The 27359-nt window shown below is 47.3% G+C and overlaps 1 protein-coding gene across 1 annotated transcript in view; it reads right to left on the bottom strand.

Moving 5' to 3' along the window:
• Positions 1-27359, bottom strand: part of LOC143983521 (complement factor B-like) — a 193858-nt gene that overhangs the window by 35965 nt on the left and 130534 nt on the right. The window contains exons 14-15 of the mRNA XM_077483313.1: positions 24371-24450; positions 1999-2102 (exon numbers count right to left, since the gene is read on the bottom strand). Coding sequence (XP_077339439.1) covers positions 1999-2102; positions 24371-24450 — 184 coding nt within the window. The remainder of the gene's footprint in view (positions 1-1998; positions 2103-24370; positions 24451-27359) is intronic.

A 27359-nucleotide genomic window follows, 5' to 3' on the forward strand; every position in this document is an offset into this window, starting at 1 on the left:
AGAATTACTGCCCGTGGAGCTCAGCACAGCACATCTTTACTCGTGCCCAACAACTTAGACAGTGGCGAAAAAACCGAGGACTCCCAGTAATGGGAGGGGTTATATGGAGAAGTACATGCCTTTGGGGCGTGCCAGTGTCCAGCACCTGTCAGTCCGATATATAACCACATAGTAATTACTATGGCTCTGTGTCTCCTGATGTAAGAAAATAAATAGAGCTTTCTTTTGGGGATATTTAATAACCACTGGGGGTTTTATTTTTTGCTAAACAAACCAAAAAATATAATTCATGTGTACTGATGGGGCTGCACTGATAGGCTGATAAGTGGCACTGAAGGCACTGGTAGTTGAAACTAATAGGCAGCACTGGTGGGCACTGATAGGGGGCACTGGTGGGCACTGATAGGTGGCACTGGTGGGCACTGCTTAGCAGTCACTGATGGGCACTAGTAGGGGGCACTGGTAGACACTGCTTAGTAGCAGTGGGTGTCAGTGTGTGGGACTGATGTCCCATATACACAGGGTGGTAATCAACTTTTTTTTTCTCCTCATGCTAACAGCCGATTGCCGGCTTGTTTACATCATGTGATCAGCTGTCATTGGCTGACAACTGATCACGTGGTAAAGGGCCGGAATCGACTTGCAGAGGGGCACGCAGGCAGCTTGAGCACTAGAGGACAAACATGGATGCCCTTGCAGCAATTTAACCTGTGCTGTAGCCATCTTTCGCCTATAGCGTAGGCATGAAGAGGTTAAGAAAATTTTTAAATACATCTATAACTAGGAAAAATGTATGCAGCTGGGATTGCTGGATGTTAGGTACCTAAGGGCCTGCGTCAATGGGCTTTTTGTTCAATTAGTCCAGTTTCACACTTGTGCCTGTGGTTGCTGCTGTAGGTCCACACCTGCTTCCGCAACCACCTACACCACTCAGGAAATGCATGGGGGTAACATTAATCCTAATGGCATCCCCATGCACTGAAAAACGCTATGTGGCTTCCCCGCACTGGGTACCACACTGCACTTGCAGGTTCCAATGCGGGACCTTTTCCCTGCATTTTCTGGAGGCACAACAGCCCATTTAATTGACTGGGCTGCTGTGCTCATGCAAAACATGGCTCCAGTGTGAACTTAGCCTCAAACTGATTTTGCATTCCCTAACCTGAAACAGATCAGAAGGAGGTCAAATACACCTGTTACTGAATCCTGGTTGATCTCAGATGTATCTTAAACTGATATTAAACTGATACCAATGATACAAGTCCATAGTCATTGACACAGGCCCAAACGTTGTTAGTCCGGAAAGTTAGTGTTTGCATACGCTCAGACAATAATGCTCAAGTATGGTGATAGGTCCTTGCATTGTGTGAAGGAGAAGGGTTGTGTCTCCTGAAAAGGAAGGCTAAAATTTTCACACAATCCAGTGGTGCTGTCATGAGATGCTGACTGTAAAGAGTAAAGCTCACAGTACATGTACACACACAGTACAATTTTCTTTGGCTCTACCTATGAGTATGCAGGGTAAATGGGTTGATTTACTAAAACTGGAGAGTGCAAAATCTGGTGCAACAGCGCATGGTAGCCAATCAGCTTCTAACTTCAGCTTGCTTAATTAAGCTTTGACAATAAAACCTGGAAGCTGATTGGGTTCTCTGCAGAGCTGTAGCAGATTTTGCACTCTCCAGTTTTAGTAAATCAACCGCAAAGTCTGTCCGATTGGACACAATGTGATTGGATAGTTTAGGTAGGACCATGTATAACATAGAGGTTGATTTACTAAAGGCAAATATACTGTGCAGTTGCTCCAGAGCTTAGTAAATAAGCAGCAGCTCTGCTGACCTCCATCATCCAATCATGTGCAAGCAAAAATACTGTTTTCTTTATTATTATTATTATTATTTTTTCACTCTTTTCTGGAATATCATTTTTATGGAAGAACAACAAGAGAACACTGTTAAAAGCCTAAAATGTGAGCATGTCAAAAACACTAATCCTTACCCAGTTTCCTTGCTTTATCTGGACATTCATCTGCTCCAAAGTATTTCTACTTTCCTCTGTAATAAATAAAGCTTTCACCAGATCTCCAGACAGTAGAAAGTTTTCTGTGGAGGAAAAAAAGACAGCATTTGTCCTTACAACTGTTTGTATGTTTTTTAACAGGATAACACTTTAGTGTATCTAAAGCCCAAACTTTAAGGTACAAATGTACAAATGGAATTCATAAATACATTTAACAAGTAAAATTGAACAAAAAGATTTTATTTCTCTTAACAGGAACGGTGGGAGAGAGGATTAGGGCACAGGACACCCTTAGGCAAATGCAATAGCATTTAAGCAAAACTCTGCAGACCAAAAATAGAACTAGGCAGACAGCAATACAGATAAAGGGCCTTTGAGCTGAATGCAGCAATCTGTATCTTGTAGCAGCTGCTGTCTCCTATAGCAACAATTTCTCTCTCAGTATCCTAATGTAGATCTTCCAGCTTAACTTACAGTATCCCACTGTAGATCCTTAACTGCTGTACTTATCTTCAAGCTTTACTTACAGCTACCTGCCATACTCCTTCAGCCTGGGTTCACACGATCTCAGAGATCGCATGTGATCCACACCCACACCACAGGTGCCGATCACATGCGATATCTGAACAAAGCGACTCCAGCCATACAGTTGTATGGCTAAACTCGTATTGGATTCGCACAGAAAATAGCGCAGGGACTTGTTTTTCCCCGCTCCAGAATTGGATCGCAAGGGTGTTCTCACCTATGCGATCCAATTCCTGTGCGAGTCCACTGCGATCTATGAACTAAATTGGGGGTGTCATTAACTTTGTTAATAACACCTGCAGAAGTTTGCACAATACAGTGTGAACTGCCTGCGTGAGAGGAGTGATGCGGGAACCGGAACTGGAATCACGCTGGTTCCCACATCGCACTAGTGTGAACCTAGGGTTAAGCTTTAGTCACAGCTACCCACTGTATTCCTGGATGAGTCGCCACTGAAGCTTTCCCACTTACTTCACTGTCCCCGGCTAGTGAAGCGTCTGCTCTGGTACTCCTTCAGAACGTCATCCCTTCCAAACTTGCCTCTGGTAACAGGAGTGGTCGTCCCTCCGGCAACTGTTTCTCCTTTACCTGCGGCAACAAATAGGCTCCCCTCAGGCTGAGCCTCTAACACACGTGGTTCTGCCCCAGGCTTCGGGCTTAACCTCTGCTGCTCCTCCTTTTGCGGCCCCTTGAATTATTAGATAGGCCTCAGGCTTCAGGCCCAGCAACCAGGAGCTGTTTAACACCCACCCACCTGGGCCGCAGCCTCGGGCAGGAAGAACCCCGATCGCCTGACTCCTGACGAATAAATAGCCTATCCCAGCATGCACAGTGGCCAAAAGAAACTCCTGCTGATTGGCTGAGACAACTTATTTACCCATCACCTGAATTCACTGTAATCCATCATCCTAATGACAAAGGCAACAGTGTCACCTATTGACAGAAGCGAGAGACCACAAATTAAACTCAGACAGAAATCAGTGGATCAAAGACTACCAATTAGCCAGGCTAGTTACTACCTGGCACAACTAGATTTATTAGCAGCCCTGTTAAGGACCAGGGTGCTGCAAACAGAGAAAACAGCAATTGCTACCTTCAAAAATGTGCTACTTAGGCTGGCCATATACTGTACAATTTTCTTGTACTATTTTCCTTTAGATTTACCAAAATCATTTAATATGACGTCAAACCTAAACACTTTAAATTTATATGCAATCAGGCAGGCCCTTACACTACATAGTTGAAGGTAAATCTAAAGGAAATTGAATGAGAAGATTGTATAATGTATGGCCAGTTTAAGCGTACATAGGTATGAGATAAACATTTCCTAATCCAGAAATTTTTTAATGTTCTGGAAGTTATAGCTTTTTAGAACATCGCTGCACAAATAGTAATTAATAACTTAACTAGTTGTGGGGGGTGCTGCACACACCCCAAGGAACGTAATGAAAGTATCACATCCTGCACCTCCGCCTTGCTGCCAGCAATTCACAGCTGTCAAAATGACAGCCAGAAGTTGTTTGTAAATACAGGAGCTACTATAGCCACTGCTGTAAAAAGACCTCTTGGCACTCTTTTTATAATCACTGTTCATAGGCAAGATAGAGAGATACAAAGTATCACTATTTTTACACTGGGCAAAGAGCACTGGGCAAAGAGCACTGAACCCTGAGCCCACCCAATAGTGATTTGATATTTGCTATAGTCTTCCTGATTCTTGTCCTGGCCAATCAGGAAGCTGAGAGGAGAAGCGACCATATTGGCCACCGAAGAGGAAGCCACAGAGGAGGAGAGGCAGAGGAAGCCGAAGCTGCCCAAAATGTAGATGGGGTACGTGAAGGGCCGGTGGGCGGACGAGTGACGTGGGGATGGGGGAATCGATCAACCGAGCAATGGGGATAATCGACTGACTGACCAGTGGGGGGGGGGAGGGGTGGTGGGTGTTTTGTTTGCTGCCCAGACCCCCCCAAAAAAAATGCCAGCAGCACTGTCCTACACCCTGCACGCATATCCTGGAATAGTAAATATCACAGAAAGAAATGCTTAGACATGAAAAGAACTAAAGGAATTAATCTTCCAATACTTAAGTGCAGTCAAATAATACAGAGTCAATATGACAGGGAGAAGATCCCTTCATCAAAAAGACATACATCATCTATCCTTCATTGATTGAACTAGTTACATCACACCACTTCAAAAAGATGCCAAATCATGCTTTTACTGGATCCAAGGTAGAAGAATAGCCTATAAGTGATCCTCGAAATGGTCCTTATGCTTACAGGATTCATTTAGGTCATTATGGGCATTTCTTGTTCTAGTAATAAGCATAGTTTAAGCATTAGACATAGTTGTAAAACTATTGTTGAGGAAATTAGAGACAATCCCCTTCAACTCTCAAATCTCATGCTTCAGGAACCCAAAAGAAATACTCTCTCTGACAAGACTTTCCGTGAGTGTTCAAGTCTGTATTAGAGAATCATCTTACAGCAGCATCAGCACCACAACATCAGCACCACAGACTACTACTGACAGCTGGGAGATCCCAGCCAAAGTTTAAAATTTCTACATTCCCAACAGAGTCTTGACCTAAGCTGCATATCAGCTAAAGACACAATCATTAAGATCCAAGATGATTAAGATTAAGATAAAGCTGATAAAGCTGACAGCTCAAACATTACATCAGGAATGTTGCTAAAAATGAAAGGCCTAAGAAACCCATCATTAGTCATTAATACCAGCCTCCCAAACATGGACTTGTCAAGAATCCATTCAACCAGCTAGAGACTATCCTACATCCACCTTTAAAGGACCTTGCCAGCTTTGCCACCTATGGAGAAGTGACCTAATGTCTTCAAGCACTGTTCCAGGATGTCAAGTTCAGGACATCGAAAACTCATTAGAGACTTCATCTTTCTCTTGAGAGCACATGTACATACAGTATGTTACCAGTGATTACGCAACTGGTCTATTTTGATCAGTTCTGTTTAACCTTTGGATTATAAATCAGATGATGATAGACTCATCAGAGAATAAATCTTTTATCTTTTGGACCTATGTACATATGTTACCAGTGTTTAATCAACTGGTCTTTGTGGGCCTGCTCTTTTTATCCTTTTAATTATAACTGGAGTCAGTTGAGGTTTGACATACTATAGCCTGACTTGGGTTGTTGTTTACAGGAAGCCAGAAGAGTGGAACTGTTGAGGTCTACCTCCTCTGAAGATCATTATCTTCATCGGGACTGTTCATGTGTTCTTCAAAACAGTAAACAAGTGGGGCGTGGCCTGGACATGGAGCTGTGAGGACGTGTTTGTTCCCTGCTCTGCTCCCACCGCAGCACATATAACAGCAGACCCTGAGCCTGAAGATGGCTCAGAATATGTCCCAACATCGGCGGAACACAAACCAGGACCCATAGGCTAACAAAACTAAACAAGGGCAGCTGTACGGGACCCATGGCAAAGCACCCGGAAAACCCAAGATGGCGCCGGCCGGGAAAACTGCCAAGACACATGTAGCACCACAGACACAGCCTGCACAGCCAGCAGCCTCACCACAGCCTGCATCACCACAACCATCCCTAGAAATGGTGAGTGATTCTGCACCCCCGGAATCCCCGGGATCCACAGCTTCCAGAACAGGGGGATCTGATATAGCAGACTTTATGGAAGATGGGGACATTAAAAGGCACATCTGGTCACTCCCCACTAGAGAGGACCTAGAAAGGTTCACATCCAGAGTAGAAAAGGCCTTTAAGGAAGATAATGCTCAGCTCAAGGAGGACACTACATACCTGGGAAACAGGGTAGAGACACTAGAGCAAAGGCTGGATGAAAACCTTCCCATCATATCAGAACTACAAATGTGATGTGCAGCACAGGATCACAAGCTAGAAGCACTGTTGTCACAATTAGACGACTTTGAAAATCGCAGCATTCGCGACCTGCTTGAAGCCACAGCCCCCAAAGATATAATCCCATGTCTTGTTGGGATATTCAGGGAAATACTGTAACTTCCTAATACAGTGCCCGTTGAAATCAACTGTGCTCACCGAGCTCTGAGTCCCCCCTCTCAGGGCGCAGACAACCCCAGAGACATCATATGCAAATTGCACAAATACGCTCTTATGCCGCGTACACACGACCAGACTTTTCGAGGGACTAAGTCTGACAGACTTTCGACTGAGTTCTGACGGAGTTCTCACATGAACGGACTTGGCCACACACAATCACACCAAAGTCAGACGGATTCGAACGTGATGACGTATGACTGGACTAGAATAAGGAAGTTCATAGCCAGTAGCCAATAGCTGCCCTAGGGTCGGTTTTAGTCCGTCAGACTAGCACACACACGAGCGGATTTCTCAGTAGGAACTGGGTCCGGCAGAGTTCTGTCAGAAAAATTTGAAACATGTTCCATTTCTAAAGTCTGTCAGACTTTTGCAAATCAAAAGTCCGCTGCAGCCCACACACGTTCGAATAGTCTGCCGGAATTATTCCGTCAGACTTTTGATGTTGAAAAGTCTGGTCGTGTGTACGGGGCATTAAAGTGCATATCATGCAAAAGATGCGCAATAAACCCTTTTTTGATTTTGATGGCATGCACCTCTTCTTTTACCAGGACATTTCACAATGCACCCTTCTGAAATGCAGGGCCCTTAAACCAGTGCTGGCAGCCCTACAAGAAGCAGGCCTACCCTACCCTACCGCTGGGGTTTTCCATTTTATTTACAAGCATCTAAAGATGGCCTCTCGGTAACTTTACGCACAAAGGATGACCTCCAACACTTCCTTTTAGCATTAGGTCTGGGCCCAGTGGATTTTCTGGACTGGCATGGAGACGTAGAAATGGCGGGTTTTTTGGCCATTAGACCCCCTCAACCCTGGATACAGATGCCACAAAGTCACAACAGGAGACGCAGTGGCCACCGCCAAGAGAGAGATTCATCGCCTGGTCCCTCGGCCCTAAGAGACTGATGACCCACACCAGACTCTGAATTTGCCAAACCACCCTACCTGACTATCTGGGACCAACTCAAACCCCGAAACCCGCCTCCCAGGTGAGACAGAAGCCAGACACTTGCATTGGACCCCCCCCCCCAACAGAAATGGCCTTCGGGTGGAAACAGGATTTCTTAAAGGAACTGACAAAGGCCCACAATGGGAACAGTTTGATCAGGCTTAGATCTTGCCCCTAGGGCCCCCGTTCCCCTTAGCCTGGACCCCATAGGTGACACCTAACCCCCTGAAACCCCCACACCTCGGCACCCATGCCCGGACACCCGGTGCCCCAAGACACTTTTCTAAAGGTGGATGCGGAGCAGACCTCCCCCCCCCCACCTTCCCCTTCTTTTTCGTACTTGCCTCAAAGCTGCCCCACGACCCCCACATAGGTCCCCCACATATGGGTATTGATCCCACTTGGGATAACAGGCCCAGCTCTGGTGGGTCACCCATACTGAGTGCACCCCCATGCCTCAGCCTGCAGTTTTCTCCAACAGTTGGTTGGTTTTTTGCAACAGTTTACTTTAACACTGTGATTATTGATGTTAATGTCTATTGCTTTCCTTCCCATCCTTTCCTTCTTCTCTTGTCTTCTCTTTCACTCACCTCCCCATCAGATGGAATCCATGCAGATTACCACAGCCCGCGCCGGACCGCCCCGCCAGGAATAGAGTCAACCCGACACATGGTGATACCATGGCAGAAGTTAAGCTAATTTCATACAATGTCCGTGGCCTCTGCTCCCCTAGAAAACGTAGCAAACTATGGTGGGATAATAAAAGGGTGGTGTTGCGCTCCCACACGTGAATATATATATAAATATCCGAAAAAAAATCCTTATTATTAAGTCAATCAGAAGTGTAAAACACGTTACTTTTGCAGTGGTCTATTTGTGTCCAAAACCAATAAAGTGCTGATGTGCATAATATCTCTACTAATGCAAAATTACATAAATTGATAAATAAATAAATTAATAAAGCAGCAGAAAAACAATAAATAAAAAAATAAAAAACAAGTGATGGTGTAATTTTGATGTTGCTTTTTATTTTTTCATTTATTGTTTTTCTGCTGCTTTATTAATTTATTTATCAATTTATGTAATTTTGCATTAGTAGAGATATTATGCACATCAGTACTTTATTGGTTTTGGACACAAATAGACCACTGCACAAGCAACGTGTTTTACACTTCTGATTGACGTAATAATAAGGATTTTTTTCGGATATTTATATATATATTCACGTGTGGGAGCACAACACCACCCTTTTATTATCACTAGTTGTATGAGAGTGTTTAGCTCATAAGGTGTGTGCAGCATCCATATAGACGGTGCCCAACCTTTTTAAGAGCGAGGGCCACTTAAGCAACTTGGTAACCAGTCGCGGGCCACAATGATTGGAGCGGGCGAATGACAGGTCACGGCTACTCTATAGGCCCTCCGATCCACCCAGATGGAAGGGAACGAACTCCCTTCTATTTTTTTTTTTTATCTGATTTTTAGGACCAAATTGGAGGCAGGCCGGAGTAAACGGACAAAAGTCTGTTAACATCTGCCACTCTGTAGAGGTGAATTGGGTAAGGCCAATCGTGTGAAAAGTGCCTAAACTGCTTCCACACTGATGATTACCCACACCGTGGGTGCAGAGTAGTGCTGTGGGTTAACTGAACTTTGCCATAGACTCTGCCTGTGGCAAAAGCCGGCGCTGTAGAGGAAGCATCGGCTTATGGGCTCTGCTCTGCAGCCATTTTCTTCCTCTACCACCAACTTCATTCACAACACCGATGCTGTTGTATGACGGGTCAGCAACCTGCGATATGGGCTTGCTAACCTGCCATTCCAGAGCAGGAGGTCACGGGCTACATCAAAGGGCTCCGTGGGCCACATGTGGCCCCCGGGCCACTGGTTGGCCACCCCTGATATAGACGTTATCTCTCTTTGTCTCATATACAGCGCAAGAGCTCACATACATACTTTAAACTATGGTGGGAACTGAAGAAGCTGAAGGCGCAGATAGTTTTCCTACAGGAGCCGCATTTCACCCATCGATCAGTACCCAAGCTGCCCACCCACCTATACAATGTTAGCACATCACCAATTAGCAAATCCAGAGGCATAGCGATTGCTGTCCACAAACAATGCCCCTTACAACACGAAAGTACCCTCATAGACCCACAGGGACGATATGTCTTTTTAAAAGGAACCATTGCAGATATAAAATACACCTTTGCCAACATCTATGCCCCTAACTCAAACCAACTGACTTTCCTAGACAAAGTACTAGACCACCTGGCGGAATTTAAAGAGGGCTCCCAAGTCCTAGGTGGCCGAATTTAACATTAGCCCTGACCCTTCACAAGACACATCACACAGACGACCCACTCATTCACATGCCTTCTTAAGGTGCTTCCGCAAATCCCTCCAAGCCGTGGGTCTGGTGGATAGCTGGAGGATCCTCCATCCTAAAGATAGGGACTATAGTTATTACTCCAAAGTCCACAACATATACACCAGAATAGATATGTTATATGTTGACCGGCCCACTTTGCAACTGCTACGGTGCTCGTCCATCGGCAATATAACGATATCAGACCATGCTCCGATTACTCTCACCCTCGCCCTGCTCTCAGGTACCCATAGGGCCTGGACTTGGCAACTCAATGAAAATGTGTTGGACGACCCTGTGGTAAAGTCAAAGATATCAGAAACCTTGCAACATTTTTAGAAAATACCACTGCAGACCTAAAAGAGGGAAGAATCTGGGAATACCATAAAGCAGTAGTACGGGAGCTGATTGCCCTGGGCACAAAACTTAAAAGGGAGCGGAAAGCAGACTTCCATAGAGTGCTTAATGCACTCCAGCAGGCAGAACTTAAGCACAAACACAACAGTGACCCAGAGACCCTTGGGAAACTGATGGAGCTGAGGGAATAGTTTTCACGCCTACTGGAAAGACAGGCGCAGAAGCAGTTGAGATACCTGTCGCACAGATATTATGAACACGGTAATAAGTGCGGCCGCATGCTAACGAGAGCACCGTGGAAAAAAAGGGCCCAAATGCAAACACACAAACTTAGCTCTCCCTCGGGAGATTTGATGTACAAATCCTCTCAAATAGCTGTGGGGTTTTGGAATTATTACGCTAACTTATATAGCCTAGAAGCTGACATGACCTCAGGAGACAAGGCAGACAAAATTGTCAGGCTGGCACTTACCGAACCGATGAGTCCGCTTGGGCAGAGGGTGGTCTCCCTTACGTGTCCGACTTACAACCCCTGATAGAGCAGACAGGTGGCTGAGAGTGCGGAGTGGTAAGAGAGCCTGTGATATGGCTCCAGGAGCAGGAACTTGCAGGAAGCTTCCGGCAGCAGGTGTGTAGATAGGACACAGGCAAACTGGGTACAGAACAGGAGCAGAGCAGGCAAGTCCGGGTGCAGGCAGGGTACGGCAACAGGCGGGCAGCAGAGGCACAGAAGGAGCAGGCAGAAGAGAGGTCAAACAGGCCGAGGTCAGATGCAGGCAGAGGTCAGCGGTGTCAAGGGAAAGCCGGGTCGTCAGGAGATAAGCAACAGGAACACAGGATACGAACAACGGGACAGGAACCGAGAAGCTGTTGATCAGGCAGCACCTGGGAGATGTCAGTGGCAGACCTAAATAGGCCGTTTGGCGCCAAGCACCGCGCACACGCGCGCGCCGGCGCGCGCGCGCCCCCGAGCGCCGGCAGACACACCAGCGGTACCCGAAGTGCCCACCACAGCGCGCTGACGCGCACCAGCGCCAGCAGGGGCACGTGAGGGCACACACCGACGCGCACCAGCGCCCACAGGGGCGCGCAACACCGCACGCACAGGAACACGCACCCCAGCACGCACCGCAGGACATCGGCGCGCACCAACACGGGCAGCACCGCGACCAACCAGGTAACGACCCTGACAGTGCCCCCTCCCTAAGGGCAGACTCCGGCTGCCCAGGTGAGCCGATCTGGAAACCTGACGGTTCTTGAAGGCCCGCAAAAGTTCCTGAGCATGTAGATTGTCCTCGGGTTCCCAGGAGTTGTCCTCAGGTCCATAACCCTTCCACTTGATGAGGTACTGGGTTACATTACCCCTCTTCCTGCAATCAAGGATTGCTTCAACCTCAAACTCCTCTTCATTGTTCACTATAACAGGTTCGGGTGGGTCGGTGGTGCGGTCAGCAAAGGGATTTGGGGTAACGGGCTTCAGTAAGGTCACGTGAAAGACCGGGTGCACTCTAAAAAAGTCAGGCAGGTTAAGTTCATATGCCACTTCGTTTATCTTCCTTTTTACAGAAAAGGGGCCCATGAATTTAGGGCCTAACTTCTTGGAAGGACAGGCCATCTTAAGGTTGACTGTAGATAACCATACTTGGCTGCCGGGAGCCAGAACGAGTTCTCCCCGTCTCCTTTTGTCAAACGCCCGTTTATAGCATTCCTGGGACCGGGCTATGGTTTCCTTTAGGAGTTGGTTGTTTTTAGAAAAGAAGTCCAATGTCTCGGAAACTGCCGGAACAAGGCATTCTGGGACTGAGCTGGGCAAGAAGGCTGGGTGGAAGCCGTAATTGGCAAAGAACGGTGTCTGGTTGATGGCGGAGTGCAAGGAGTTGTTATAGGCAAACTCCGCCATGGGTAGTAGCGAGACCCAGTCATCCTGCGAGAAAGAAGAAAAACAGCGGATGTACTGCTCCAGGGACTGATTGGTTCTCTCCGTTTGTCCGTTTGTCTGGGGGTGATAAGCGGAGGAAAAGGCCAGTTCAATTTCAAGAGACCCGCAGAGCGCTCTCCAAAACCTCGAGGTGAATTGGGCGCCTCGGTCGGAAACAATACTTGCCGGGATCCCATGCAGCCTTACAACTTCTTTGACAAAGATCTTGGCCGTCTCCATAGCCGAGGGAGTGCCCCTCATCGGGAGGAAATGGGCCATCTTGGACAGCCTATCTACGACAACAAAGATAGTGGAGAACCCCTCGGAAAGGGGGAGTTCCACGATAAAGTCCATCGAGATCATTTTCCACGGTCTCTCAGGGACAGGTAAAGGTTTCAGTAGGCCCCAAGCCCGCGTCCGGCTGTTTTTATTTCGGGAGCAAGTGCTGCACGAGTCCACATAGTCCTTGCAGTCCTTAAGAAGTTGAGGTGCGCTGAATCAGTTCGGCAGTCTTCCGGGTACCAAAGTGTCCGGCCATCTTATGATCGTGGCAGAGTTCCAACACGTTTACCTTCAAGGCTTCAGGGACCACAATCTTGCCTTTATGCCAGAACAACCCCTCACTACAGCTGACCTCGGGGCTCGGGGGCATTCCAACAGAAGCCTGTCTGATCCGGGAGATAAGGTCCCCTTGGAGGAGCAAGAAGTTCCCAGAAGGGAGAATAGTATCAGGAGGCCGAGTCTCTTCAGGGATAGAAAACATACGTGACAGGGCATCCGGCTTGACATTCTTAGAACCAGGTCTATAGGTGATATGAAATTGAAACCGGGAAAAAAAAAGAGCCCATCTGGCTTGCCGTGGTCTAAGTCTTTTGGCAGTTCTCAAATATTCCAGGTTTTTGTGGTCGGTGTAAACCAGGATGGGATGTGCAGCACCTTCCAATAAGTAATGCCACTCCTCCAGAGCCGCCTTAATGGCCAGAAGTTCTCGGTCCCCAACATCATAGTTCCTTTCGGATGATGACAGTTTGCGAGAAAAGAACGCCACCGGGAAAAGAAGGGCCTTGGCACCCTGCCGTTGGGATAACACCGCCCCCACAGCGATTTCCGAGGCATCCACTTCCAGAACGAAGGGTAAGGCTGGGTCCGGATGTTTTAGAATAGAGGCAGAGGTGAACAGCATCTTAAGTTTTTCGAAGGCCAGCTGTGCCTCAGGAGTCCAAGAGAATCGGGTACCCTGCCTGGTCAGTTCGGTGATGGGAGCAATAATCGCAGAGAAACCCCTGATAAATTTCCGGTAGAAGTTGGAAAAACCGACGAAACGTTGTACGCCCTTCCGGTCCTCAGGTGCAGGCCAGTCCAGGATGGCAGATACTTTTTGGGGGTCCATCTTGATGCCCTCCACAGATATAACCAGGCCCAGGAATTGGATGGACTGGCGTTCAAACTCGCATTTTTCGAGTTTCGCGTAGAGCCCGTGTACCCTGAGACGAGCTAGCACACTACGGACATGTCTACGATGGTCTTCCAAGGATGAGGAAAAGATTAGGATATCATCCAGGTATGCAATTACGTATAGATCCAGGTAGTCGCGAAAGATGTCGTTGACAAAATGTTGAAAGGTTGCGGGTGCATTACACAGCCCGAAGGGCATGACAAGGTACTCGTAGTGCCCAAAACGAGTACGAAACGCTGTCTTCCACTCGTCTCCTTCTCGGATACGGATTAAATTGTAAGCTCCGCGAAGATCCAATTTCGAAAAGATGACTGCAGACCCCAGCCTCTGGAACAACTCGGGTACTAGGGGTAAAGGGTAACGGTTTTTGACAGTTATCTTATTCAATTCCCGATAGTCAATGCATGGACGTAAGGAATGGTCCTTTTTTTCGACGAAAAAAATGCCAGCACCGGCAGGGGAAGTAGACGGATGGATAAACCCTTTCTTTAGGTTTTCGTCAATATACTCCTTCAGCGTGCCTAACTCCTGTTCCGTTAATGGAAAAATTCTCCCAAAGGGGACTTCGGTACCTGGTAACAGTTCAATAGGGCAGTCATAAGGCCTGTGGGGGGGAAGAATATCTGCGCCTTTTTTGCTAAAAACGTCCACAAAGTCCTTGTAGGGTTCCGGAACGGTCTGAAGCAATTTTGGATCGACATCCAAACAGAGAAGTTGAGAGGAGTTGCCTGTCGGTCGGGCCAAGCAGTGTTGTTGACAGTAATCGGAAAGAAACTTGATTTCTCCTGTGGCCCAGTTAATGCTTGGATTGTGGGCCTGCAACCAGGGTATCCCCAGGATAATTGGAAACAAGGGGGAGGAGATGGCATCCAGACGCAGGTGCTCCTGGTGACAGGTGCCCATAGTAGCCAGCAGAGGAACGGTCTCTTGAGTGACGGGACCGGAACTAAGGGCGGAGCCATCGGCTAGATGTACAGCAAGCCCCTGAGCCTTGGGTATGAGCGAGATGTGATGGTTGGCAGCGAAGGTCAGATCGATAAAGCAGCTGCATGCTCCGGAGTCAATGATGGCTGACACTGTAAAACTCCCTCCTGGAAGCTGCAAGGTGAGGAGAAGGGCAAGGTGAGAACTGGGTTTTCGTAGAACAGAGGCACACGTGAAGGAAGAGGAAACACACTTACGTGTCTTGTTGGGGCAAGCCCTGACATAATGCCCAGGTTCACCACAGTAGAGACATAAGTTAAGGGTACGTCTGCGCTGCTTTTCTTCAGGGGTCAACGAGGGCCGGAGTAACCCGAGCTGCATTGGTTCCGGAGCTTCCAGAGCGGGAGCAGAAGAGGTAGACGAGAACTGACCAGCAGAACTGGGAACCTTGGGGAGCACCCAGGTGGGACGGAAGTGGCTGGAGGACCTCTCCGACCGGCGTTCCCTTAACCGGCGGTCAATCTGAATGGAGAGGTTGACTAACTCATCCAGGGTTTGTGGTATTCCTACCCATGCCAACTCATCCTTAAGGGGGTCAGAAAGTCCCATCCGGAATTGGTGACGCAAGGCGGCGTCATTCCAATCCGTGTCAGAGCTCCAACGGCGAAACTCCACTGCATAGTCCTCGGCCGCTCTGCGACCTTGTTGGAGAGAGTGTAGTGCGGCTTCTGCGGTCGCAGTCAACTGAGGGTCCTCATAGAGGTGAGACATGGCCAAGAAGAAGTTGTCAAGGCTATCCAGGGTTCCAGATTTCTGCTCCAGTAAACGATGGGCCCAGGTTTGAGGCTCGCCGGACAACAGGGATATCACAAAGCCCACCTTGGTTGCCTCTAGAGAGAATGTCCGGGGCTGCAGTGCGAAGTACAGTTCGCAGGAGTTGTGAAACGCACGATACTTGGTGCGATCGCCGGAAAACCTCTCGGGTGTAGGTACCCTTGGCTCTGGAGGAAGCATCACTACGGAGGGTGCAGATGAAAGACCGGTGGGGGAGGTTCCTTGAGGGTTAGATGAGGAGGACAAGGCTTGGACTTGCTCCTCCAAACTTGAGTAGCCATCCTGGAGACTCTTCACGGCTTGGGTCAGACCGGCCAAATGTCTGCATAACTCATCCATAGGGGAGTCCCCCTGCCCGGACTCAGTCATGGCTGCCTGATACTGTCAGGCTGGCACTTACCGAACCGATGAGTCCGCTTGGGCAGAGGGTGGTCTCCCGTACGTGTCCGACTTACAACCCCTGATAGAGCAGACAGGTGGCTGAGAGTGCGGAGTGGTAAGAGAGCCTGTGATATGGCTCCAGGAGCAGGAACTTGCAGGAAGCTTCCGGCAGCAGGTGTGTAGATAGGACACAGGCAAACTGGGTACAGAACAGGAGCAGAGCAGGCAAGTCCGGGTGCAGGCAGGGTACGGCAACAGGCGGGCAGCAGAGGCACAGAAGGAGCAGGCAGAAGAGAGGTCAAACAGGCCGAGGTCAGATGCAGGCAGAGGTCAGCGGTGTCAAGGGAAAGCCGGGTCGTCAGGAGATAAGCAACAGGAACACAGGATACGAACAACGGGACAGGAACCGAGAAGCTGTTGATCAGGCAGCACCTGGGAGATGTCAGTGGCAGACCTAAATAGGCCGTTTGGCGCCAAGCACCGCGCACACGCGCGCGCCGACGCGCGCGTAGGCGCGCGCCCCCGAACGCCGGCAGACACACCAGCGGTACCCGAAGTGCCCACCACAGCGCGCTGACGCGCACCAGCGCCAGCAGGGGCACGTGAGGGCACACACCGTCGCGCACCAGCGCCCACAGGGGCGCGCAACACCGCACGCACAGGAACACGCACCCCAGCACGCACCGCAGGACATCGGCGCGCACCAACACGGGCAGCACCGCGACCAACCAGGTAACGACCCTGACAAAAATGAATAAAATCTATGAATATCTACATACGAAAGGGTTACCGCCTCCGACTGAAGACCAACAGACCAAGTTAGACTCCCCCATAACCATTGAAGAGATAGTATCTACTATAAAAGCACTCCCAAATGGGAAGAGCCCAGGCCCAGATGGATACACCAAAGCTTATTATAAAAAATTCTCCCAGATACTAACCAGACAGATGTGTAAATATTTCAACTCCTTGGCGAAAGGTAACTATATCCCCCCAGAGGCACACATATCTGTTATAACAAAAGACAAGAAAGACCCCACCACCCCACAAAGCTACCATCCCATATCCCTAATGCATACTGACGTGAAAATACCGGCGAAAATTCTAGCGAACCGACTAAAGTATCTTATACCCAAAGTAGTCCACCTAGACCAAACAGGCTTCATCACAGGAAGAGAAGCCAGAGACAACTCCATACGAGCGATTCAACTTATTCATTGGGCCAAGAAACAGAAAGACCCCCCCCCCCCCCACTTAATATTCTCCACAGAAGCTGAGAAAGCATTCAATTGCACTGATTGGTCTTATCTGCGTTCAGTTCTCGCTATATTAGGTTTAGGCTCCAACATGTTAAACTGGATATATGCCCTATATAGAAAACCTAGCGCACAGGTCAAAGTAAATGGCACTCTTTCATCCACGTTCCTGATCAGGAATGCCACGAGACAGGGGTGCCTGCTGTCAACCCTCCTCTTCGCTCTAGCATTAGAGCCTCTGCTGCGTAGAGTGAGATCGAATTCCGACATAACAGGCCTGACAATAGGGGCGGTGGAACATAAGCTTTCTGCATACGCCGGGATATATTATTCCACCAAACGAACCCCCTGATCTCGCTGCCAGCTCTGCTGAAGGAGCTCCAACATTTCGGGACAATTTTGAATTTCAAAATTAACTACACAGTCAGAAATCTTGCCCATATTACTACCCCCAAACATGATCGACAGACTGCTAACAAACTTCCCCTTTACGTGGGCTAAGACCTCCCTTTGCTACCTAGGCATATAACTAATGGACAGCTTTGACACACTATACATTGCAAACTACCCTAAGTTGATATCCGCAGTCAAACAGGACTTACTACACTGGACGAAAACTGCCTTCACATGGCTAGGGAAAGTGAATGTAACAAAAACGTCCTACCCAGGATTTTGTTCTATATGCAAATGCTCCCTATATTCTTGCCCAAAACCTTCTTTGCCCACATGTGTACTAAGTTTATTTGGAACTCCCAGAAAACACGCATATCTCTTGGGGTCCTGAGGCATCCAAAGCGTTCCGTGGCTTGGGGGTCCCAGACCTACAGGGGTATTATCAGGCTATAGTCTTACAGACTGCTTAACTGGTGATTTCATGACCAATCCAAGTTACGGTCACGATGGAAAAATACATCGCCGGGAGGAACCTGACATATGCTCCCTGGCTCCTGAGGGAGCACAGGGGGTTATCAGACGGCTCATCCCCCCTGACGCACCTGAGGCTTAAGACATGGGATAAAATCAACAGAGCACTAAGCCTGGCCCCTCATGTCACCTTTAGCACCGCTGGGAGGGTTGCTTTGGTTCCCCCCTGGGGAAAGCATGGACTTCTTTGGTACATGGGTTGACGATAGGAATGCTAGCTGTGGGAAACTATTGAAGAACAGAAAACTGATACCTTACGACTCCTTAGCAGACAGAACCGGAAAACCACAAATGAACTTTTGGAAGTATAGACAGTTACACCACTTCTTTGAGACAAGTGGTAGCGCAATAAGGGATATTGCGCACTTACACATTTCAAATGCCTGTTCATAGCAGATGAACCAATCCTATGAATGGTCTCAGAGCTATACCAACTTTTGGGGTCCTCGGCCTCCAAACCCATCTGTATACGGGCATGGGAAAGAGACCTGGGGCAGGAACTCACGAGTTCTCAACTGTAATACCTATATCAGATGACACACTAAAGCTTGGCTGACTCCAAAATGCAGGAAACAAATTCCAAATTGCTGTCACGCTGATACAGGGTCCCCGCAGACTTAGCACGGATGTACCCCAATAGCTCTGAATTATGCTGGCAGGGATGTGGAGGCAGAGGAACCCTCCTACACATATGGTGGGAATGTCCAGTAATCGCTCATTATTGGGAGGCCATTAAGAATCAGATTAAGGAAGTCCTAGGGATAGATATTCCCCTTTCTCCGGTCCACTTCCTCTTGCACGTCCCTTCCATGCCTATAAGTCGTTACAAAAAGAACGCACTACCTCACCTACTAGATGCCACTAGAAGGCTACTTCCTATTTACTGGAAGAAAATGCAGATACCAAATAAAGAGGAGTGGGTGCACAAGATAAATCAGATCAGGGAAACAGAAGAATGGATCGCAACCTGTAAAGGAACTAGAGATAAACACACGGCACGATGGGCTCTCTGGACGGATCATTTCTCTGTCCGCAAACATACCCCCTCTAGCTTGGATAAATCCCAACTATGACTAGCAGACCCAACTCTGGGCCATAATAGGGTGCTAGATAGTAACTGATACCAACCCCCCACGGGATGGTGCCTGGGCCACGGGCGTTATGCCACTGTGTTTGGGTTTTTGCTTCCCTTACTACAGTACAACCGGGCGGCTGGCGGGTCCAGTGTGGGCAAGGCGAGTCCTCTGGGAGCAAAAGGTGAGATTCTGATCTTCCCCCCCCTCAATATTACTAAGTCCATTCTAGAGACTGCACTCAATGTCTCTCTCACTTTGTTTCTTTCTGCTCCTATTTCTTTTACCCTCTTTAACTTTTATATCTCTTACTAATGGTCATTTATTACAAGCTGTCTGCAAAATGTTAAGGTGGCTGCTCATGGTAAGGCCACCTGCATGCACATGAGTGCCCTGAACAATAGCACTGGTGTTGTGAAGTTCAACAATGAGAGTTGGGAAGACAAAGAGGGGGCATGGCCCTGGGCGTCGCACAGAGGGAGGCAAGATGGAGGCCCTAAAGGGCACCCCTCGTTCTGTGCGGTGCTTAGGGAGAGCCACCCTCGGGGTTGCTTATAGAGGCTCCCTCCTCAAGTAGATAAGTCAACACAAGCCAAGCCATGAGCAGATAATATATACATAGGAAAGACATGTGAACCACTCATTCTATAGTAACCTTTTTTATGCTATACTTGCTTTGGTTAACATAGACTACCTTTCCATTGTCTTGTTGGACAGATAAAAGTTGTTATTGAAATGAACAAATTCCACCTGATTGTTAAGTTATGCCTGAAACTAATAAAACATTTTACAAAAAAACAAACAAAAAAAACAGTGAATGAATGAATGAATGAATGAAATACTTATATAGCGCACAATGCGAACTGAATCGCCTCTAGGCCTCTAGGTAAACAAGTATTCATACTTATTTTTATTTTTATTTTACAGACTTATCAATACATTTAGCATGTTTGTCTTTCTTTCATATGTCTTTCAGGTTCAGAGGACTAGCCAACATTTATTGACTAGGACTGATGTTATGTTATAGTGAAATCTATAGATAATGTTCCGGTATATACTGACATTCTATGGTAGCATAGCGCTACTACAGCTTGCTTATGCCTTGTATTTGGCATCTCCCTTTGTTTTCCCCTAATGTCCAGTGCTGGGTAGTTCAGTCCTATATAGACCCTACCCTAATTGCACTTCAAAAGTGCACTTACTGTGTCTCAAGTAAAATTATGTTGGATTCAACTTCTGTATCCTATTGAAGAAATAAGCTACCTGTGGATTTTGCCAAAGTGACCATACTGTCCATACATTGCTTAATTACATTTTATTTGCATGGTGATGGGGGGAGGGGTGGAGATCCAGTGAAGGCAAAATATTTCCAAATAATTAATCCAGGGCACAAATCGATAGAACACAGGCTCATTGCAAACTCTGAAATTGCACCAACACTTCAAAGGGCCACGACGTTTGCCAGCAGAAGAAACAACTTAAGGACTGCCCCTGCATTACTTCATCTACTCACATACCATCTCCTGTTACCTATTTTGGGTAGATCAGGCCTGGACGGAGACCTTCAGGCAGTCTTAAGCCTAGTATAGCCACCCTTGTGTCATTGAGCAATGTAGCTCTGGGAGTTTAGACATACCTGAATTTTCATTACTGCTCATTGTACACTCAGGGCGACAGTGTTACTGTTTAAGCTAACCTGTGTGGCTGGTAGAATTTTAGGCGACGTGGTATTAACTGTTCTGTATGTTAAATGCACTACCATCTCTGTCATTTAATGTTTTTTTTCTTATCACTCTCATTTTTCATTGTTTAAAGAGGAAGTAAACCCTGATGAGTTTACTTCCTCTTTGTTTCCCTGCAAAGGTAAATGAATAATGGACTACTATGCATCGCATAGTAGTCCATTATGTGTCACTTACCTGACACAGGAGCCAGCGAAGTCACCGCTGTCCCCTGTAGTCCAGCGCATCCATCTTCTCGGTGGGTCTCCTGCTTCGCCGCTGTCATTCGGTGAAGCCGCGATGACGTCACTCCCGTGCGCATGCCATATCGCTCAGTGCGCCTGCGCGCCGCTGTCTACGGCGCATGCGCCGTAGACAGCGGTGCCTGTCTTTCGGCAAATATCTCCTATACCGTGTAGGTTTAGGAGATATTTCTTGGACCTACAGGTAAGCCTTAATCTAGGCTTACCTGTAGGTCAAAGTTGGTTGTAAGGGTTTACAATCACTTTAACCATTGTAGTGGTTACCACCGAAGGTGCGGCTGAATTTTTGTGGGCTTACCGATTACCTCCACCAGCTTGTAACTCATTGTCCTTGTCTAGGGGTTCCCAGGGTTGATGACCCAGTAAATGTACAGACCAACACTTGAATTCCTTTTTAGGATTTTTATTTGCATAAAACAGTTGAGAAAACTCAGGCCGCGTACACACGAGAGGACTGTCCGTCCAACTAAGTCCGTCAGACAATCCGACAGACAGTCCGTCCTACTTTTGAATGAACGGACTTGACCACACACGACGAACAGACAGTCCGCTGAAAGCTTGCGCGATAACGTGTACAGCGCGTACGACGGGACTAGAAATACGACGTCCAATACACTGCAATGCAACCTTTGGCCGTGTAAATCCTTTCTGAGCATGCGCCATACTTAGTCCGTCCAACTTGCCTACTCACGAGCGGACTGTCCGCTGAAACCAAAGTTGGACGGACTGTATTACGGAAATTCCGAAAGACTTAGTCCGCCAGACTGTCCGCTGAAAAAGTCTGCTGAAGCCCACACACGAGCGGACTGTCTGCTGAAACACGTTTCAGCGGACCAAGTCCGTCAGACAGTCCGCCCGTGTGTACGCGGCCTCAGTCTCTAAGTTGGGAATAGAAGGTATGAGGATATGGTTTAGCTCAGGTATTTGGAACTGCTGACTTCAATAAAAGTCTCTCTCTGTACACAATCCAGGGAATAGCCACTCGCAACTGGATTCTTTAACTGTTGGATAAATCCTTGAGCTTGGATCTAGCAGCCAACAAATAATTCTAGCTTTGCAAAGTCTCTCACACAGACTTGGTTGATAAACTTAGTTGTAATCGGAAGGGTAGAGATAGGAACTTTTCTTACTGTACCAGAATCTTACCGTAAGAATTGTGAATTCAATCAATGTCCATGGCAGCTCAGCTTCCAAGCTCTTCAATCAATGTCCATGGCAGCCAGCCTCGTGCGTGGCTCTCCTACCGAAGAACCCCCCCTGGTTGCATGTAGAGTTTCTGGGCCTCTCCAAATTCGAGACGGCACCGGAACACCTTAGAATCCTCCCTCCATTTACTGTGCCTCGAACTAGCTAGTTTCGAGGCTCGGGAACGGATGGATCCACACCCCAGGCCATAAGGGCCCCTGGGGGCTGGTCAGGAGGACCAGGACCACAGAGTCAGCAACAACCGCTGGACCGGAAACCAGAACCACGTGACTTCAGCACCTTAAATACCCTCTCCCGGAATACACAGCGAGACAATGCGCCCACTGATTGGCTCTGAGAGAGATTGGTACCCAATGCGTCCAACCAGACTGCGTTCTAAGGCCTCTCACGGGTGTACAACCCGACCTATGACCAGGCAGAACTTCTATACAGCCCAGCCAAACTGATGCCAAAGCATCATTTAGAACAATTAACCCAAAAACTCAACTACAGTTTTGGGCAAAAACAAAATTTAACGACATAGCGCATACTCATTAGGAGTACCGACGCTACCCCATTAATACGCAACAATATACAAAGCTTGCTTTTATTGATTGTTCTACTGTCTGTTATTTCAAAATAGCGTTATTGCTTATGTAGCAGCCTGGAGTTTAGTCAGGGAGCTCCTCACAATTTTACTTGCCAGGAGTAGTCATCTTGGTCGATTGATATGGATCTATTGATTTCTCCCTAAGTTTGGCCTTGTTGCACTTTTCTGTTCTACCACTAGGTGGTACTAGGGTACTTGGTGGTACTAGATATGAGAAGTACAACTCAAGGTCAGGTTATGAGTATATGGGATATCTCAGTCAATGGGCAGGGGTTTTCTTGAATCCTTTGGCCTGCTGGGAGAGCCTATATATTTGGGTGGAGTGAGATGATCTATGTTCTGTGCCACCTGGACAGCTGTCTGGGTGGACATGTGTTGTATGCCCCAGGCTTCTAGGCCATAAGTTGGGCCTATCCCAGGGGCATCTGGCTGCTAGGCTGTGTTAGGGCCTATCCAGAAGTGAGAGGGCAGCACAGGGTTGGGATTGCGGATTGCAGTCCAACCAGAAGTGACGGTTCTGCCGGCCGGAGAACCTGTGAGTGGTTGGAGGTAGAATGGAAGCTGTCGCCAAGAAAGGGACCAATCGCCTTTACAAGGGTCCACAGTGAGTAACTGAAACAAGTACCAGAACCATATTCTCGGCGAAAGGGCAGGGTGGAGAATCGGGAAACTTCAGGCAGGGATCAAGTCAGGGACCCAACCAGCAGAGGAGATGCTTGCAGAGCAGCCTTGTGTGTCAAGACAGGGACCCAGAGCCAGTTAGCAGGGGTGAAGCTTGAAAAGTATCTGGAGTGCCAAGCTAGGGATCCAGAAGAGAAGCGGGGGGGGGGGGGGGGGAGCTTGAGGGAGATACCACGCAAACCTTGGAAGAGCTCAAGGGATTCAGAGTCAGTGAATCAGAGGGTATAGTGAGAGACCAGGAGCTCAGTATTGAAGAGCTACAAGGAGCAGTTGCAGTGGAGCTGAAAGAACTGTTATGTTTGAGTTAGAAACTGTTAAAAGACTATTACCATAGGGGACAGCATTCCTGCAAGCGCATATGTGGCTTTGTGCTGGGGCCTTTCCCTGCACGGCTGCCCTCCTATTGAAGTCTCGGAGTCTGCCAATTGAGTTTGCAACTAAGGGTGTCCTGGCCCTAACCCTCTTTCCCTTCAAAATATAAAAGGACTGTTAAAAGAAATAAAACATCTTTTACGTCCAAAAAGTATCTGGCATCCAATGACTTTCACCATCTTTGCACCCACTATGCCTTACAACCCACCACATATTGAAGGATGTCAGCTATCTTTGGCCTTGGAGGTTCTCATTTGACTAAAAGATGTAAAAGACTTTACTACACTGAGTACTAGGTTTGCTGTCTGTGATTCCTATGTGAGACCTAGTGCTCGTGTACTCAGCTGACCAAGAGGTTGGGGGTTTTGAGAAGGTTGAGGCCAGCATCAGAAGACCTACCTCAACCAGAGGCACTTTCGAGGGTTGTGCTACATATTTTTTACTTCACACTTTGTTACATTTCCTGGAATATTTGCACACTTACCATGATCCTTGCAAGACACAGCCTTGTCTCGTTGTTGTAATGCCCAGGATGCTCCACTTGTACATGGAAGACAAATAGGCCTGTAAAAAGAAAATCATATTGAAATGCTTTCGTTGCTTATATTCTTTGGCAAAATATGCATATTTCTATCATTTTTTTTACAGTGCATTGTAGTACAATATTTTTACTTGCTTTTCATTGTGCACTTTCAGTGAGTTCAAATTTTTAGTTACTATAAATAGTTTCCACTTGAAGACCAAGCCTTTTCTGGCACTTTTTTTTTTTACAAGTTTAAATCAGTATTTTTTGCTAGAAAAATACTTATAACCCCCAAAATTTTTTGCAGAGGCCCTAGGAAATAAAATGGAGATCTTTGCAATTTTTTATGTCACACAGTATTTACCATTTTTCAAATGCAATTTTTTGGAAAAAATTCAAAAAGGACTATATACACCCAAATATTTTTGTAAAATGTGAAAGATGGTATTACACTTTAACATTGTGCACACTGATGGAATTACAACAGGATACAATACTTAAAAATCTCCATGGACAAAGCTTTAAAATGTTTTATATTTTACGGGTTCCATGTTTAGGATTACAGAGGGGGTCTAGCGATAGAATTATTGCTCTCGCTTTAACGTTCATGGCGATATCTCACATTGTGTGAACATCATTTACATATGCGTGCACAACCTATGTATGCACTCACTTCTGTGCGTGAGTACAGAGTGATGGGGGTGCTTTTAAATTTTTTACACTGTCCCTTTAATTTCTTTTTTAAATCATTTTTATTTCTATTACAAGGAATATAAACCTTGTAATATAAATAAGGATGACAGGTCCTCTTTATGGAGAGATCTGGGCTCAAATAGACCCCCAAAATCTCTCCTTTACCTTTAAAAGCAAAAGTTAAAAGAAAAAGAAAAAAAAAAAGTAAAATTTTTAATTCCAGTTCTTCGAGTCCATAAAGGTGATCAGAGACCATTTGGCCAAACCTTCTCTTAGGCTCCATGCACATTGGAGCTCATAAACTGCAGTTTATTGGAGTTTGGGCGTTTTTTTTTAAAAGCCCATAAATTCCACTCTATGTTAACCTATGTGTCCATGCACACATGGATGTTTTATAGCTTTAATGAGCAGTGGAGTTTATGGGCTTTTTTCTGAATGGCAGAAATTCGCGTTCAAAGTGCCGTTTTTCACCGCCAAAAATTTTTTGGAGTGTCCTCTGTGTATTTTTATTGAAAACGCCCATAAACGCTAACGCTAATAAACACTCGTACAAAACGCTGTTAAAAGCATGTTTTTCAACCAGCATTTTCGGCCAGCAATCTGGCATCCGGAAAAAGATTTTTTGAGCTTCAGTGTGCATGGAGCCTAAGGCCGCGTACACACGCGGGGACTGTTCGCTCAACTTTGTCCGTCAAACAGTTTCAGCAAACAGTCCGCTCAAAATTAGCATGGACGGACTTGCCCACACACGACGAACGAACAGTTTGCTGAAACCGTGCGCGATGACGTGAACGGCACGTACGACGGGACGGAAAATACAACGTCCTATACACTGCATTACAACTTTCGGCGTGTGAATCCTTTCTGAGCATGCGCGGAACTTAGTTTGACGAACAAGCCTACACACGAGGGGACTGTTCGCTGAAACCAAGTTTCAGCGGACAGTTTTTCGGAAATTCCGAAAAACCTTGTTCAGCAAACTGTTCGCTGAAACTGTCCGCTGAAAGCCCACACACGGGCGGACTGTCCGCCGAAACACTGTTCAGCGGACAAAGTTGGGCGAACAGTCCCCGCGTGTGTACGCTGCCTTATTGTTTCTTGGCTGCGCCGGTAAAAACAGTAAGCCTGAGATACACCTGCGAGTGGCGGGAGGGGGGTTGTCCTCTCCTGCCACTTCTGAAAGCGATCCAGTGATTAATTAGCTGCAAAGCCATCCGTTGGCTGAAACAAAAATACAAGGGTTATGAGTGATAGCTTTAGCTATAACCCTGGTACACTACTTGCAAACCGCAATGTATATATATGTATAGCAGTCAACAAGTAGTTAAAATAACTTTCAATATGACACACAATCATACATTTTAGGCTGCTTTCACACTGGGGCGGTATTCAGGCGTTACAGCGCTAAAAATAGCGCCTGTGTAGCGCCTGAAAAACACCGGCCCCTTTCACTCCAGTGTGAAAGCCGGAGGGCTTTCACACTGGAGCGATGCGCTGGCAGGACGGTGAAAAAAGTCCTGCTAGCCGCATCTTTGGAGCGGTGAAGGAGCGGTGTATTCACCGCTCCTAAACCGCTCCTACCCATTGAAATCAATGGGACACCGCGGCAATACCGCCGGCAAAGCGCCGCTGCAGCGGCGCTTTGCGGGCGGGTTTAACCCTTTTTCGGCCGCTAGCGGGGGTTAAAACCACCCCGCTAGCGCCCGCAGACCGCCGTTAAAACGACGGTAAAGCGCCTCTAAAAATAGCGGCACTTTACCGCCGACGCCGCTCCCGCCCCAGTGTGAAAGCAGCCTTAGTGTAAATACAAACAAGAGTAACTAAATATTACCCTCAGGCTGGGTTCACTCTTAGAGCAGATGCGGCTCACAGCAGGGGTCCGGTGCATCCCTGTTCTTCATTTCATGGACAAATCAGGCCCAAATTTTTCCCTGAATTCGGACCTGAAACTAAGCCAAGGATGCACAGGACCCCTGTGCAACAATCCGCTTCACCAGGGAGATGTGTTAACCGGCTTCATTGAGAGTTGGGCACACTCTCCTGTCATGCGACTTGGATGTGGGGTCACCAACATCCAATTTGCAGTAGTGTGAACCCAGCCTTAGATGAAGTCAGAAGTGCTGAAATGCATTGGCAGGACTTTACGGCACCCGGATGTGACGTCAGACCAGATGTGACATGGAGAGTCACATTCTTCACCAGTTATCATATTCTGGGCACTTGACGGTGATATTTTTTGATGAGTATATTAAAGATT

Source organism: Lithobates pipiens, unplaced genomic scaffold (genome assembly GCF_037356315.1).
Source record: "Lithobates pipiens isolate NorthernLeopardFrog02 unplaced genomic scaffold, aLitPip1_a1.2 Scaffold_1, whole genome shotgun sequence".
Taxonomy (NCBI): Eukaryota; Metazoa; Chordata; class Amphibia; order Anura; family Ranidae; genus Lithobates; species Lithobates pipiens.